Source organism: Argiope bruennichi, chromosome 3 (assembly GCF_947563725.1).
Source record: "Argiope bruennichi chromosome 3, qqArgBrue1.1, whole genome shotgun sequence".
NCBI classification, from domain to species: Eukaryota; Metazoa; Arthropoda; class Arachnida; order Araneae; family Araneidae; genus Argiope; species Argiope bruennichi.
In genome coordinates this window covers 33,009,014-33,026,588 of record NC_079153.1, presented here as the reverse complement: position 1 = coordinate 33,026,588, position 17,575 = coordinate 33,009,014, and the positions used below count along the sequence as shown (strand labels likewise).

General features: G+C 31.5%; 1 protein-coding gene across 7 annotated transcripts in view; it reads left to right on the top strand.

Moving 5' to 3' along the window:
- The window catches only part of LOC129963471 (homeobox protein 10-like), a 334,134-nt gene extending 316,833 nt beyond the window's left edge, over positions 1-17,301 (top strand). For 6 of the 7 annotated variants that reach the window (XM_056077875.1, XM_056077876.1, XM_056077874.1 and 3 more), the window contains 6 exons: positions 6,051-6,582; positions 6,912-8,273; positions 9,603-9,715; positions 10,353-10,508; positions 13,593-13,687; positions 15,858-17,301. In XM_056077875.1, coding sequence (XP_055933850.1) covers positions 6,051-6,582; positions 6,912-8,273; positions 9,603-9,715; positions 10,353-10,508; positions 13,593-13,687; positions 15,858-16,077 — 2,478 coding nt within the window. In that variant the 3' untranslated portion in view covers positions 16,078-17,301. The remainder of the gene's footprint in view (positions 1-6,050; positions 6,583-6,911; positions 8,274-9,602; positions 9,716-10,352; positions 10,509-13,592; positions 13,688-15,857) is intronic. The other variant, XM_056077872.1, reaches the window with a different exon arrangement.
- The last annotated feature ends 274 nt before the right edge of the window (positions 17,302-17,575 follow it).

The window sequence follows — 17,575 nt, the reverse complement described above, 5'->3', positions numbered from 1 at the left end:
AATTTTCTCGAAGACTGAGTCATTGTGTTAATATGGTTGTCTGGTCACTTTTCGTCTTCAGAGAATGAGGAATCATGCTTTTATGAATCAATGTGTTCATTACAGGATAGTTTGTTTAAAAATGAACCGAAACCGATTATTATGAAATGCATTGTACCCTATTCTATATGTATGAATATGAAATTATTCTTTTCAAAACTTAGCCCACTTTAATGCTATACTTTTGGAATATCAAAATCTTTCGCTTGTTAAAATTATAAGCTAACAAGATGTGGTGCAGCTAGCAAGCCAATGCTGCGAGGCAACTATTAACAAGAATGGGCATCAAAAACTGAGAGATTCGGGACCTTCCTAGTACGTTCACAATATTCTTCTGAAAGTTTTACATTGCAAAAAGATGTGTATTTTGCTACTTGCAGCATCCTTTGTTTATTAGAATAAAATTCCTTTTTGTATCTATATCAAATTTTGAATCGATATCTGAGGATGAGGATGATATCCGTGGATTTCGTGATTAGGATAAATTTATTCGATCAACGCCCCATTTTATTATTTTATTATTTCTATTGAATTGATATTATTTCTATTGAAGAAATATTTCACAGTTTTGAAGGGTGGACAAAAAAAAAATGCGGATGCTAATGAATTATGCAGACATATAAGAAGTATTCCGTGAGATAATCCTATCTTATAATTAGCAGCAGATTTTTTTTTCCTTTGCTGCTGAAAATCATACCCACTGTACGTTGCTCATAGTTACGATGCTTTAACATATATTAAAAATAATGCATCAATGAATGGCTTTGCATTCCCCAAATATATTTGTCTACAATTCTCACGTTTTTATTGAATTTAATTGAATAATTTTAATTGAAATTACTTGATTGATTCTTAAGGAATTTAATTTTAATTTAATTACTTTTTCAGAATAAATACATCTAAAATTAAATATTACTTTATTAGAAATATAAACATACATATTTCCCCCCGAAATTTAAATTCTTGAATCGATATTTGCATTGATTGAAATCTTGTTTCATTAGTTTTACTTTTAAATATGAAGTAAAGGTTTTTTTCAACGTAGCAAAACTAAGAATTTCAAGAGTCCAGATCTTTGCTATCAATTATAATTTTCTGTAAATCTTTTCAAGAAAAGCTTTTGTTGCAACTTGCCTTAAATCTGTATCCTAAAATTTTATTTAAAATTTAATCTTTTTTTTTCAAATTTAGATAAAAAAAATCATGAAAGCACAAAAATGAGTAATAACAATTGTTTTTAAAAATGGCAACTGCGTATATAAATTATCCATCAATAAAATATCTAACAATGCACGAATTAAGTGTTTATTTTTTCAAGAATATTCATCATATACAATTTTGCTATTGTGCTTTGTTTCAAAATTTTCTAGGATTGTTTGATAAAAACAAACCATAACAATTCATTTCTTATACTAAATCGGAAATTGTAAGTTTACTCAAAATCTTATTATTCTGAACTTTTTTTTTTTATAAGACTTCGGGAAATCACTTCCATTTGGCCTTTTTATAAGCAATTGCCTTCTTTTATCTCTTACCATTTTTCCAAACAAATTCAGAAATTTAGTCTAACAGTTTAGCGGAAAGAAAACAAAATTTATCTGTGGAACCAGCGTCGCTTCCGTTCCCTTCCAGTTGTCAGATTGTGTGCACAGGTGGTTGGGCTCCAAATTACCGCATTCGTAGACGAAAGGAATGCCCACCTTTGTCTATACTTCCGAGAAAAACGACCCATGATTACATGGTTCAGATTTCCCCGGAAACCCCAACAAAGAATGCAACGAAGAAATATCGTAAACGGTTTCTCCGAATTCGAGCCGTTTGGGATTCATGAAGTTTATCCCAAAGTTTCTTTGTGAGCTGCGGTTGGATGCAGTAGTCTTAACTGTTTTACACCATTGTGAAATACGTGGGAAAATAATTTGGTCTAGTTAAGTTCATGTTCAAGGCTGGGATTGCTACAATGCCTGATCGAAAAGGAGTAGACCGATTGTTATTTTATACTATTAACCATTGGGAGTGGCCTTTCTAAATCTTTCTCGCACGCTCTCTAATAAACTTGTTATGCCTTGCATTACATTGACTTACAAAAGTTAAAAAATATTAATTTTTGGCGTGAATTTCGCATTTTTACTAAAACTATCGTGTACCTTGGCAAGTTTTTTTTTTTTATAGCGATTAATCTCTGGTAGGCAGTTTATAGTATCCGATAATCAAATTTGTACTTTAGACAACATTTTTCTCATACAATTGGGGGAAAAATTCGGCCCAAAATTGCACTTGTAGTCACAAAATCTCATACCTAATTAGATATTCGTTTTGTTTTTGAATTATCTAGTTTAATGTTTCTGAAAATACAGACCGACAGATAATCAACTAGCCGTTGAATTTGGTTCACACTTTAACAGATGTCTACACTATATATGTTAAATCTGTGTACCGAATCTTATCTATCTAGTTCCCTTCATTCTGTAGTTATTATATTAAATTATATTCGAACGGCCGGACAGATGGACTTCCTGTGAACAAGTTTTATTCAAGATTTGATAGAGATCTGAAAAATTGGTGTGTAGACAGTATACTAAATTTCATTAGTCTAGTTCAAAGCGTTTTTGAATTATCTTTGTCACGGACAGACAGACAAGCGAATATTTTTTAAGTGCTTTTTCGAACCCAGGGAGGTCTAACACATGGAGATTAGACAAAACCTTGAGTTCGAATTTTTTGATGATTTCTTTCTCTATATTACGAATAAGAAAAAGTAAAAAAAAAATTTCTACAATGACATTTTTTAATTCAACATATCATTTCAAATAATATGTTTCGATCTTAAATTAAGGGGGGAAGCACATTTCCTCTTTTTCAAATAAATCTTACTGACAACGAGCCTTTTCAATTATAACAATCGCAATGAGTAGATATGACTTTGTGTTTGTTTCCTATTATGGATATAAAAAAATACTAGTTTTAAGTACGAGGATTTGTATGTAGAATGCAATGAATTTTTGATAAAAGCGTCCTTTAACCCTTTCACTACTGACCAAGTCCAACCGGCAGTGGACATTTTATCTTGGCAGGAAGGTTTATGTTTCAAACGAAAAATATTTGTTGTAAAATAAGTTACCACCAAGGATTTTCACGATTTACATCCTGTACTCGGTGTTTAAAATAGAAAACGGCTTACCAGCATAAAATTTGCACGACCGGTTCAATAGTGAAAGGGTTAATAAAAGAAAACGGAGCAATAGATTCTGATGGACTCCATTTTTTTTTTCTTTCTGACATGGATACAAATATAGATCATATTTAAAAAGATGTATGTGAAAAACTATTATCTGGATGGCGATTCAATGAAATTTTCTTTAACTTGTGCCTTTTTTTTTATTATATCAACCAGTGAATTTAACATTTTGAAACGAAATTTATCTAGGAAGCTACTAAAATATATTTTGTTTATTTGTTATAAATAGTATGATTTAAATTTGAATATATTTTCCTTTTGCCATCATATGCCTACTCTCAGCCATTAAAGTTTTTTCTTACCGTTCTAGTAGTCACGTGACTAGTCTCAATCACCGAAGCGTGTGTGGGTTTCTTTTTTTTACCGTTTCAATCGTATGTCTGTTCTCAGTTAAAATATGAAGAAATCATAATGATCTTATATTATACTAAATCACCAAACTCCGGACATACATATAATTTTAAATAATATTTTGAAAATTTCATTAAAGTGTAACTACACATTTTATTACCTTAATTTTATTTTTAATAATACTATAACATGACAAAAAGAAAGTTACCAAAAGAAATGTACGGTGAAACACAGCAGCAATGAAGAATATGATTCCGAATTTTTTAACATTGATTTTAATAGCAGAAAAATGATAGGAGGTTATTTTGAAAATATTTATACTAGACATTCTGATAATGACTAAGTTCGCTGAAGCGATGTGAGACGCAGTTAAAATTTTTTAGCTATAATGATGTAGAAAAAATGAGAATAGTGGAAATCTACAAACATGGACAATTCATAAATACATCCACAAAGGATTAAGTAATGGAATTCGCATTATTTTATTAATTCATTTAAAGTGACTAACAGCGAAACCTATTACTCTGATCTTTGCGATCCAATCATAAAACTGCCGAATTAAATAATCCTTGATAAAATATGAACAACATTTAACTTCCTTTTATAATATCCATCTAATCACTTTCATTCCTTTCATTTATTTCAATTACAACACAGAGTTCCTTTTCTATAGAATATATGATACATTGTGAAGTATCCAGCCCTTGAAGCGTGAGGAAATGGGCCAAGTTTTAAACATAAATTATATGGTGATTGTTGAAAAAATTTCCTGGAAAAAGTTCACTTAAATAAAAGAAAAGGTTGAATATAAAAATCCGTTGTATTGTATGCTTAACTACTTATTAATTCCCACCTTGCATGTGAAGATTAAATATTTTAATGCCATGTATAATCTTTCCCATTTACGGGGCTTTGATAGGAACATAATAATTGATTCACACTTAACTCACAAAAATACATTAAAAAAAGAAAGTTTACAGCAAAGATAAATTTGTAAAATCCCAGACAATAATGGAAGGATTCTGTTTGAAACATAATTAGTTTAATTTAGTAGCCGCAACTGAATGTGTGCGTGCATATATAACAATTTACTGCGTAAAACGTGAATAAAGAAATCAATCTTGTTTTTTAATTCAAGGATAAAGCTAAGAAAAAGTACTGCAAGTTTACTAAACGTATTACAGTAATTTATGAAATAAGTGTGACCTTTTCAAAGTCTGTTTCAACTCCATAAGCTAAATAAGAAAATCAAAATAAATAACATAACATGAAATGCTCTTTCCTGGAAAGAAGAACCAGTTTTTGCCTCAATAGCTATAGTTCATCTTGTAAAATAGTCAAGCATTTTACTGGAATTTTCATTGTCTTTATAAAAGAAGAATTTCTGTACACTGTTTTTTACACTGTTTACAATTTCCCTTCTTTTTTTTTTAAGTGTTTAACTGACAAAGCCTGACTAAACTAAAAATTGTAATATTTTTTATATTTTAAATGATGAATATAAAAATCAAAATTGCAGGTACATTTTAAAATAATTGTAATGAAGATTTTTTTTTTCAGTAAAACGTTCCAATAGAGAATTATGAAACTTGAATGACAAAAAAAAATGAAACATTTTATACTAGTAATCTTAAATCAATGCTTGTATAATCTTAACAACATATGACAGTCATCTTAATTCAATACTAATAATTATTATTTCATAATACAGTACACTCCCGAGTATCCGATTCACGGCTTTCTGGCTTTCGTACTATCTGGCCTAATTTTGTTTTTATCTTAAGGTTTCCTGCATTTAAATTAGGCGTTACATAATTTATGTTAAAATATGAACTGCTTATATCCTTTAACTTAATTTTTCTTAAATAAATTCTTGAAACGTGGAGTTTAGTATATAAACATATAGAAGGCTTTGTACTGGTAGTTTATATTTTTACTCGACACGTTACCGGCAAGTGCTTCTATGATTCACTGGGATGAGGCAACGTTTACATTTTACGTGTCTTGAGATAAATGGAGGGCTAATTATTCAATAAAAAGTGAGAAAACGGGTATATGAGTTTTGGTATAAAAGCATTGTCTTCTGGTATTGGTGGGCAAAGAAATGAGTTCATAGAACTCCGGCCTATCCGGCTTTTTTGTTATCCGGCCTATCTTTCCTCTACATTAGGCCGGATACTCGGGAGTGTACTGTATAACAATTATTGCACATACGTTTCAAATTTGAGTGATTCTCGTCATTATTTGAATGTGTTATACAGTCGTGTTCTATTGTAGCACTTAAATATTCCGTAACAGTAATATCACTGAATGTAAACTTTCTTAATACTTCAACAGCAATACTATTCAGATTTGATGACAAATTTATGTACTGTTGTTCTTTTATTTGAATTCCAATAATATATTTATTAATTTTTCATAGGATTCTGATGGTTGCTCTTGCCAATCCACTGGCTCTGAAGAAAGTTGCAGCTTAACAGACGATTACCCATCTGATACTACCACTAGCAGTACTCGATCTTCCATTCCTGGCCCCGGCGGTCGAGGTGCACCCCACACCGTTCTATCTGGTTGGAATTTTTACAGTTCTCATCATCAGAGCAGAACACCCCACAAGAACGGCCATCGCCACCACTCTCAGGAAAGATTGTGCAAAGCAAACAACCCTAATCACAGGAGGTGTTCCAGTGGATCCTCCAGTCATTCCAAGAGGATGGATTCTGGCTACAACGGAGGTACAGGCAGCATTCATGATGGAACCACACGATCACCTGTGGACACGCTGAATGGACCTCAAGAACCTTTCTTCCTCCATGAACCTAATATGACGTCAGATGACAGAGTAAAGAAATTATTCGATAATAAATCAAAGAAGAGCTCGAATGAGGACGAAGAAAACACTGACAACAACGTTAACAACAATATTAACAATAATACCAATGGATCTCAAATAGGTATAAATGTTTTCCCGTTAGAATATTTGTAATTTTTTAAAAATACAATTTCTAAAAAAAGATGTCGATTAGCTGCCTCAAATATGTTATCCAGATCCTTGATAATTTTATTGAGCTATATGTATAAGTCTGTCCCATTTCTCAAGTGGTAATTATACATTCACACATGATCAGTGAAATTTGAGCTAATTCGACTAAGATTCAGTATTTTGAAAAATTTTCCTTCCCTCAAATTAATTATAGCCTTAGCACAGATCGGATTGTATTTTATGAAATTTATTTTAATTCAGAAATAATTAAGATTACTTTACCATTTTTACATTTTGCAGTTACAGTCGAGGTTCATAACTCATCTGCCAGCGAAGATTCCAACAGCGTATCCGACGTGAGTGATCCCATTCCTGACTACGACGACCAGGGAAGTCAGTCGAGTAGCACTGGTAACAACAACAACACCATCAATGGTCGACACCGAGGAAAAAAGGCAAGCCGTGAGGTCAGCAGCCTGAGCACGGACGAAGGCATCTACCACGGGGAAGACGAAGATGAAGACGAGCTGGACGACGAAGAGATGCATCGGCTGGTCCCCCACCACCCAGCAGAAGACGAGGAGGACGATGAGGACGAGCTGCATGACAATGAGGTCAGTTTCTCTCCTCACCACCAGGAGGATCTGGTGGCCATCCGGAACAAGAGGCCGCCCCCTGAATCGGAAAGCCCTTACGGGGGCGGCAACCATGCGCACGTGTCTCGGAGAGCATCCAACCCCGTCGATGCCCCTCATGAAGACAGCAAGAAAATCACAGAGAACTGCATTAAGGAAAATGGAACACTAACAGTGGACAAGTCTAAGAATAACAATAATAACAGCAACAGCACTAACAATACTAACAGCAATGGCACACTCTCGCGCCAACAGCAGTCTTCACAGGTGGTGAAGAAGGCCGTTGAAACAGTGACAGCTCAACCGCCTCCTCCACCCCTACTACCAGTTAAGAAAATGGAAGAACCAAAACCAGCCGTGAAACCCCCAACACCTCCACCATTGCCCAAAAGCAATCACTCGAAATCAGATGAGGAAACGAGCAAGGTCAAAGCTCCACCTCCTCCTCCACCACCAGATCTTCCACCCTCAAAATTGCCAGTCCCCAAAAGATCGAATTTCGATGATTCACAAAACCACCATGAAGATGATCGCGCCTCCCAGAGGTCTGATGAATCATCTGTGGATGGTAGTGAAGGTAAACGCTACGTCAAATCGACAGCTGCCAGGAGGAACAGCCATCAGAAAACTTTGCCTTTCATTCCGCCTCAATTCAACTTTCCTCCGGACACTAATGAGAATATTCGCCCATCTGAGTATCTGAGGCAAACTAAGACTTCAGGTTCCAAAAGTTCCACTCTCAAATCAAATTCCACGCTTCACCGAGCTGTGTCCATGGGTGAACTGGCCATGGCGACAAAACCAGAAAAAATATCATATGGTAACAGAACGGAGAGTCATGAAACACTATTGGACAATGATTCTAGATCCCGATTTGTTCAAAGTCCTGTCAACGGCAAAGAAGAACCTAAACCGCATGCACCTCTTACGAACACTAATAGCAATGGAAGTAATGCCCTATTCACTGTCACTGTTGACCAACTGCAGACAGTCCAGTTGAAGAAAACCGACAAGCCCTCAACTCCTGGTAAGAATGAATTTAAGATTTTAATAAATATCTAAATAGTCTGTTCTAAAACTATTGTGAGCAATAACTGGATTTTCTTTCGGAATAATTAAAGTTTGATGCCTATCTTGTACAAAAAATAAGGCTCTTTTCATATTTAATTATTTATATAATTATGTTTCAAATTACTTTCTGAATTAGTATTTATCTGCTTCGAATTAATTTTCCAATATCATGAATAGTTTTTTCATATGTGATTATAATATCTAAATATAAAGTCTCTAATTTCTATTTACACGTTAACTGCAGAATTTATTTTTTAAAACCCCCCAAGTCCTCCTTTTTAAAGTCAGGCGATAACGCATATACACGTCGAAAGTAATACAAATGGTGGGATAGTAAATATTGCAAAAATTATCATAAAGTGCATAAGATTTCATTTTTACCATATAAAAAACCACACCAAAATGAAGGTTTGGATACACGCGGAACGCCTTTACTGGATTGTGCTTACACGTGGATTGTATTAACTGGATTGTGTATACACGTCTTGTGTATATATGCGGAATGCTTTAACTGGATAAAATCCCTAATAAATTATTTAATAGTTATAAACATTAAAGTAAGCATCTTTTCACTAAGGTTATTGTGTGATGTTCATTTCATTAAAACAATTATTAATATATAAAAGTCTTTCATTTTGTAGATTCTCTCTGCTTTATAAATTTTAAACAATAGTTATTAAATTCAAATATTTTTTTGGCGTTTTAAGACATAATCAATTAGGTATAATGAAATACCCTTTAGTTAATACAATACTGTTATATTTCTAGAAAGCTTCCAAACAGGATGCATGTATCGCAATTATTGATCTCTAATATAAAAAGACAGCATTTTAACAACTTTTGCACATATAAATGTTTCATTTTAAAGCTAAGCTTAAATTTCAAGACAGTTGGTTTGAGAGATTGAAAATTTGTAATCACCTTCTTCGTAAAACTTCCTTGTTCAGCAAATTTTAAATCCTTAAGAGGAAGTACAAGAATGTTCTAAAGTGCATTTCGAAATTTAAATCTTCAGTTTATTTAAATGTACACAACCAGTTTTAAACTAATGGAAAATATTATTCTTTTTTAAAAGAAGTACAAGATGTTAAATTATGAAATAGAGTTTAAGTGATATAGAAATGTAACAGGAAAATGTTATATATGTTTGTTTTTTATTTGGAGTGGTGTTTTAAAAGAGAATTATGTATTAAAAATGGAATACATTTTAAAAATTAAATGTAGAAAACTTTTAAAATTTATTTATTGTATTTAAAAATGAAGAAACTGTATTGTGGCCTTTCAGAGAGAACAGTTCTTTTGCAAAAGAATGACTTAATTGCCGAATTGAAACAAACGAAAGACATTCAAGGTGTGAGAAAAATGAAAGAAGAGAGAAGCAAGATTGAAGAGGTTATTGTGAGTATCGTTTGAATTATAATCTTACTTTAAAAAAATATAAAAGATTTATTTCATTAAGTATCATCTATCCCAGTATAATTATGAAAAATTACATTTTTTACCCGCATAAATAATTACAAAAATTTTCCATAATGACTCAGTTTGTAACTTTGAGTTGTAACTAAACAATATATCCCATCTAATTTGTTAATATGAACCAAAAATATCTTATGTAGTATGTGTTGGTATGACAATATTTTTTATGCCAACACATGTTACACGACATAAGAGTTTTTTATCATTTATTGGATGCAATTACACAATAGGAACTTTTCAAATTCATTTGATGCAGTTATAATACTGAAAAATAATTCTATCTTCCAAATTCTTTCTTCCCAAAAGCAGAATTTCAATTGCTAATATTTTACTGTGTTACGAATTATAGTTCATTTTAGTACTAAACTGAAATCCATAAATACGTATAACTATGTTCAAATAAAATCTTTTTTATGCAAATATTTGTCAGAATGGTATATAATAAATTTCTATAAACAAATCTGTGTTTTTTTTCTGTATTTAATCAAAAATATTATTTAAAATAGTATGATTGTGTTTATGATATTAGCGTTTCTATATAAAAATCAAACTGTTGCAGACTGCTGATTTGGCTCAGAATTTCAAAGCGGAAAAATTTGTCGACCAAATTCCGGAAGTGGACGCCAACGGTTGCGTCATCCCACCTTGGAAGAGACAGATGCTCGCCAAGAAGGCAGCCGAGAAAGCCAAAAAAGAAGCTGAAGAGCAAATGCTAGTGAGTTTCCTCCTCTCTTCCCTATATTGTGATTGTCCATGTTCAGTCTTGGAATTATGTCGTGTAGAATGTGTAGAATTTACAATTGCAAAGTTTGAAAAAGAAAATGAATAACCAAACATATTCAAAATTGCCGTAGAAATATGATGAAGTTTTCTATTCAACTCAATCATATCAAAATTGTATTTTTTAATACGAACATAAGTTGACGAATCTAGGCTCAAATAATATAGAAGTAAAGGATTAGGATAAAGCAAAAGCCACATCCTTTAAAAATTATTTAGAAATGTTTAACAGCACTGAATTGAGTTGTGTTGCAATCATGACATTTAATGCATATTTCATTTGAAATTCATATTAATTGAAATTCTCAACGTCTCAGAATCAAACAGAAATTTGAGAATTCGACAACTGACACTCCCTATGTGATAAGCAGTAGACACATTTTTCTTAATTTCAGAAGAAATTAAATTTTTACTTATATAATCACAATCTCTTTGATCATTTAATAATCAGTACACAGGTCATTTTTTCCATCCTTTAAACATTCTGAAATAAAATTGTAAAGATAAATTTATTAGCAGTTATTTCAGCGAGTTACTGAAACAAAAATAGATTATTCAAAGACTTAACCATTTTGGATTATTTAATTTTGGCATTTTGACAGCAACCACATGATTAGCAAAGAGATTTATTTGTTGAGGACACTTGTGGTAAGTATTTTTAACTGTGAAGGTTTCCTACTCCTGAAGACGAAAACTTCGTACCCGCTATTTAGGGATATAAAATACCAGTGAATTACATTTCGTATGTGGGTAGTGTCGTTTTGATTATATATCTTAATCTAATTTAAATCCTAATTAATTTCCTAGTTTTTATCTTAATTTAGCCCACATTAACTTCATTCTAAAATGGTCTCTTATTTCCTGATCCAATTTCCATCTTTTTATTTATTTCATTCTACACACGCTCTATAAAAGTACAGAGTTAAACATTTTCTCATGCTCTGAGTGAAGAGATAGAAATCCCTAATGCTTACAATATTCTTTTAAAGATACGCAAGATTCTCTTTCCTAAGTCTAAACGTGTCAAATAAATCCTTATCAAAATTTCATAGTAAAATCACTGAAGGGAAAAATGTTGGTCTCTTAGCTCTTATATCGCGATGTAGACGCGCACTCTTTTATCATCGCTTATTCTTAATAGTTATATTTTAAAATTAATATTTCAAAAGTTCCATCTTTTCAACCACGCACTGTTAAAGTATGTTTACATATATATATGTAATATACATCATCTTCGATAAATTCGTAAAACATAGTTTGATAAAGTATCCTGTGTGAAAAATAACAAGTAGCTCAGTTTTAAAAGAAAATAAACTGAAGCATTTTGAAATACTAAAAAAAATGAAGCAGAATTCTAAAGATATAATACTGGATAATTTTTTTGAATGATGCAACATTTGAAGCATTTCCTATAACTGAAAGTATATGACAAATGTGTCACAAGATTCTCTTTATTAAATTTCTTATTCATCAACGAGTTTGTATTGGGGGGGGTGATCCTAGTTTGATCATCAAACTCTTATTGGTACAAAATGGAGATTTCAATTTATATTATTCGTCAGTCCATTAAAGGGAGTGTTTTTGAATGTAGTTGTATATTTTTTTCAAAATCGTGATTAAAGTTTTAACGCAACTGCGTCGTACATGCATTCTACGACAATTTTATGCCTTTTCTCTACGAGATTTAATCATATTTGCGTGACACTGTGATATGAGTCAATTCATTTTGTCTTGCATTTTAATAGACGAATGCAGGCGGATATTTAATGCAAAAATTTAATGCGTAGGTACTTGCATATTTAATTTTAATGGTGTAATACAAAATGTAGCAAATGCATGTTATTCGAGAATTGAAGACTAAACTAAAAGTTTTAATTTTCCTAAATCTCTTTATAAATTATTCATTTTATATGAAAATTGTGAAAAAATTAATAGTATTCCTTACTATAATTATCGATTTAAATAATGAAGTCAAATTTATTTTACTTTCTCTTTCACACAAAGATGTTGTACGCTATTATTAGCATACTTAAATCCTGCACAATCTTGTAACTGCTTGGATTCTTTGCATGCTTAATGTAACATAGTAAAAACATTACTAATTATAGAACAATCGCATCTGTCATACTTATTTTGTGTCTGTTATAACCTTTTATTCTTCACTGGCGCGATAAGCTCGGATCCTTGATTTTTCTTAGAAATCCTTTCATGCAGTCCTTTTCTCTTCTAAGGTTTTCCAATTTGCCACTTTCACTGTACTTTAACCTTTCCCTCATAACTTCCCTTCCTAACCTTTTCCCTCGGAAAAGTAATTCGATGCAAAATTATTCACCTAATACAAGGGCTTATTTATTGTTCTGAAAAATAAATATATACAATTGTTTCAAATTGAATATCCCCGAAAACTTAATCTAAATCTTTTTACCATTCTGTAGGTATTTTTAGCAAACAAAATTGAAAAATAAATTAATTAAATGCCAAACTAATGCACCGTCTTGAATGGCGCCTGAGAAGCACCATCCGAGCGCAAAGGGTTAATAGTTTTCAAATATTTTTCTAGGCAGTCAACTCATCCCTCTTTTTTGGGTACCAAGAGATTTCGCCCCCCCCCAAATAAACTGTTTTAAATTATAAAATTAATTTTCAGAATTTAAGTAAAGGCTGAAACAATTCATGCAAATGAGTACGCTATGATGAATATGATAGAACCATTATGATTTGTAGGATGTTCTTTATATCTCATTGACTGCAATAAATGTATGTCTGAAATATAACGATATGTTCAATTTTTGACGACGCACCTGCATAAATTTATTTAGAAGATCTTACCTGATATTTATAGGGCAGAATTTACTTTGCTTTTTTAAAATCACAGGTTATTATTTGTAGAAAAAATTATTTAAAAGCCACGAGAAACCTTTTAAAGAAGTAGATTTTAGTTTCTCGTCGAGCATAATTATGCTTCTATTTCAGGAAAACTATTCCGTCTGATTTAAAAATGTTGTGTAATTTTTTTCAGCGAGAAGCAGAAGCAAAGAAATTGAATTCCATACCTCCGTGGAAAAGACAACTCATGCAAAGGAAGGAGGTCCCCAGTCCCGTCACCATGCAAAAGTACGTTAGAGTGATTCAATATTTCAGCCTGTATTTTGCATCATTGTGAAAGATCTTTAAAAAATAATGGGTGAAAATGGTTCCTTTCCCGTAAATGGATATATATCTTCCCTCACTCTTCTTAAATAGCATATTTTATTGTATCCCGGGGGGTGGAGTATATGAATGTTGTAAATATATTCTTTTTAACAAAAAATTTAGCAGTTCAAGAGCCTCAAGTTATATATCTTCTGGAAATTTCGGCATATAAAAATTTAATTCGTTCTTTTTCAGTTAAAAATTGTACTTGAAATTTAGGGAAAAAAAAAGGGTGAAATTCTCATTCTGAAGTTTTCTATAACCCTTAACGTCCGGTCCGTGCAACTTCTAAACCGATGAATTTGTCTTTTAAATAACACCACTTCCTAGGTTCTGGCATGAGTTCAAGTAATCTGTTCGAGTATTTGTAAAGGGTTAAGTCTTTTGGAGTGTATCGAAAATATCCTCTTTTTCAAAAATAAAAATAATAAATCATTGATTTTAATTACTAAGCTGCAAAAATATAAGAAAGATTTATTATAGAAATTTTAAATTATATTTTCTAAGAATTTTCTCTATTTTTTAAAATAATAAATTTAAATGATATCGTGATAATTACTTATTTGTTTGCTTGATGGATTTTTATAACACAGAGACTATACTTTGCTTGGACTTCGTAAATAAAAACATTTTAAAATCTATCAAACCAAAGAAAAATACAGGTATAAGAAAACCAATATAAAACGAAGAAAATTACAATAATTTATCAAAAAAGGGAAGAACACGAAAACTCGCATCATGTTAACATTGCGATTTTCATTCATCTAATTTTTTTCTGTCAAAATTCACTTGATATGGATTAAAATTGTATTCGGAAATTATAAATAAACTTAATTAATCCGTGATAAATCAATCAATTTTTCTTTGCATTCCTAACCATTATATTTTTATAAGTTTTCAAAAATGTTATTCTTTTGGTGTATATATTTCTACTATTTATACCAAATCCATTTTTCATCTTGCAATTCTGTAGATTTGAAAGCAAAAAAAAAAAAAAAAAAAAAAAAAAATGCGTCTTAGATATTGCCCAACATTTAAAATTTCCTATTCCTTTAAGGGGGCGGCGAACTCTAAAAGGCACTTTCGCGAATTATTCATTTTGGGCTATGAAAATTTTTATGCATAGACATTAAAATATAAATACGTCAAATTTCTTAACATTTTTTTAAAATAGAATATATTATTTTTTAAAAATTAAAAGCTACATAAGTTTTAAAAATTTAAAAATATTCCAGACGACTTAACTTTGAATTTTTCCTATTTTTTTTCCTTATTACCCATTATAAATTTATTTGAAACAAAACTGTGCATTATTTTGTAATTCGAATTAAATGCTAATGTTTTAAAAGTATTTTTATGAAATAAAACTCACTTTTAATACTTCAAAAAACTCGAAACATAAAATGCATAACCTATTTTCTTCCTGGTGGTAAGGTCTCGACTTCGGAACCGGAGGGTTTCAGGTTCGAGACCCGATTCCACCGAAGAACCGTCGTGTAAGGGGGTCAGTTGCACATTAAATCCGTCATGACGAAACGTCCTCCCGCTGGTGTGGAGAGGGGGGGGGTGCCAGCTCAGGTGTCGTCCTCGTCATCTGACCGCGGTTTAAAATTACGAGGTCCGTCCCAAAATAGCCCTGGTGTTGCTTCAAACGGGACGTTAATATAACTAAACTAAACTAAACTTTAATGTTTAATATAAATCTTTATTAACAATTCTATTTAATTTTCTCCAATATTAAGACACCCGGAATATTTCAAAGGTAATTTAAATCTAATTACAATATCATTTTGAAGAAAGTTATTAAAATTAACTTTTTTTCCTCTGGGCCCTTCAAATATTTATTTTATTGGACAAAACATTTTATAACACTATTTTTGTTGAATATTGACATACATATTGGTGATGAAACGATACAAATAAAATTTCATGTTTGCCGTACATTTTTGCTTATTTCAAAATCCACCGTCCCCTTACACTCTTGTGATGGGGCACTTATTTTTTTATATTTTATAATTTAAAATTTACCATATATTTATTTTTCACAATGTATTCACAAATCTCTTTTCCACTGATATTAATATTCTTTTAGCATTCACAGGACTTTATCAACCCCTGTTGTGAAATCACCCGAACCTCCGCAACAAGCCCAGGAACCCCCTCCAAAAGAGCCAGAACCCAAACCAGCCCCCGCACCGGTGGAGCAACCTCCCAAACCCTCGGAGCAAGAACCCCAGCATGATGACACAGATGACATCCCGCCCAACCCCTGGCTCCAGCAGCTCAGAAAAACGAAGAGCGTCTTCCGATGACAATGACGACTCTTGTACTTTAATCAATTAATCGATATGTAATGTAAGAACTCTTACTGCAAAGGAACTCGCATCAATCGCCAGACTTTTTGTGCAATCGATGATTTAGAAGAACGTTTGATTGACTTACTCAAAGTGAAATCCATAAATGATGGACTTAATTTTTGGATTACATATTGACCAAGTATGTAAAAAAGAGTGAATAATTTATGGAACTGCTACGAAAGAAAAGTTATGGTTTAGGGAAAAAGAAGATTGGTTTAAAATAGTAAGAAACAGTTTGTACAGAGCTATTTTTTTTTTTTTTCTGCAATGAGTATTATTTTTGTATTTATGGAGTTCCTTTGGAAAATATTTTTTTAAGAAAAGAAGCTTATTTTCAGGACTTAACTATACACCACAGAACTTAAAGTTCAGAAGAAAACTATCTACAGTACTTTTAACATTAAAAAATGTTTTTGGAGTATTTTAATGGATTTTAGAGCATTTTGATACCAAGATATTTTTTTAATATTTATTTACAAATTGCAGTGATATCTTTAACTAGATATTATTGGGTTTTGTTTTTAAATCTATAGATTGAAAAATAGCATTTATATTGACACAAATTTTTGAAAATTTTACTCTGTTATCTTCAAGAAGATATGAGTCATTTGTCTAAGTCATGATGAACCAGAGATGAAGAACATTCCATTTTTTTTTTACCATTTTTATATTCCGGTGAATGTATAATTAGAAAGGTACTTAAACATTCAATGGTTACTTGAAATTTTTCTAAGATAAGTTATTTTTATAATGTAATACTGAATTTTATGCATTTAACTTACAGAAATTTGCTCAAAATATTTTATTAGGAGAGCTTAAATGTTTGTTCAGATGCATTAAAAACATCCCCTTGAAACTAGCAATATTGCTAAAATGTCGAAAATCTTTTGTCAGACGTGTGAAAATAGGAATATTTTTTAGCGTCTTCTTTTGTAAAAAGTTAGCTGAAGGGGTGTTGTGTTTAGTGTAAAATATGAACCAAATATGTGGGTGCTGGGCTTGGGTATCCATCATTCTTGAATTTTGTCTTTGCAAGGTTGCTGCAATGTGTGTATTCTTTTACCCTTTTTTTTTTTTTTTAACGATTTACACTCAAAGAAGGCTTTTCACTGTGCAAACAAATTCTTGAATGAAATTATCCTGTCTTGTAAATGCAAATAAAAGGCTTAGAAATATAAATTGTTGAGTTTTATTTACTTTAAATAAACACAAAATTATCGACATATTAATATCCATATTTTAAAAAATATTTCTTTAAAGTAAATACAATGTATTTCCATTTCTCATGTTCTATTTAAACATAGGATGATTGCATGAAAACTTGTACTAATAATCATATATATAAATATGAATTTTTGTATGTTCGTATTTTTATGCACTGTCTTGCCATTCATCCGATTATGATAAAACTGTGCCAACTTATTACTTGCACTTGCGCGAAGGTTATAGACAT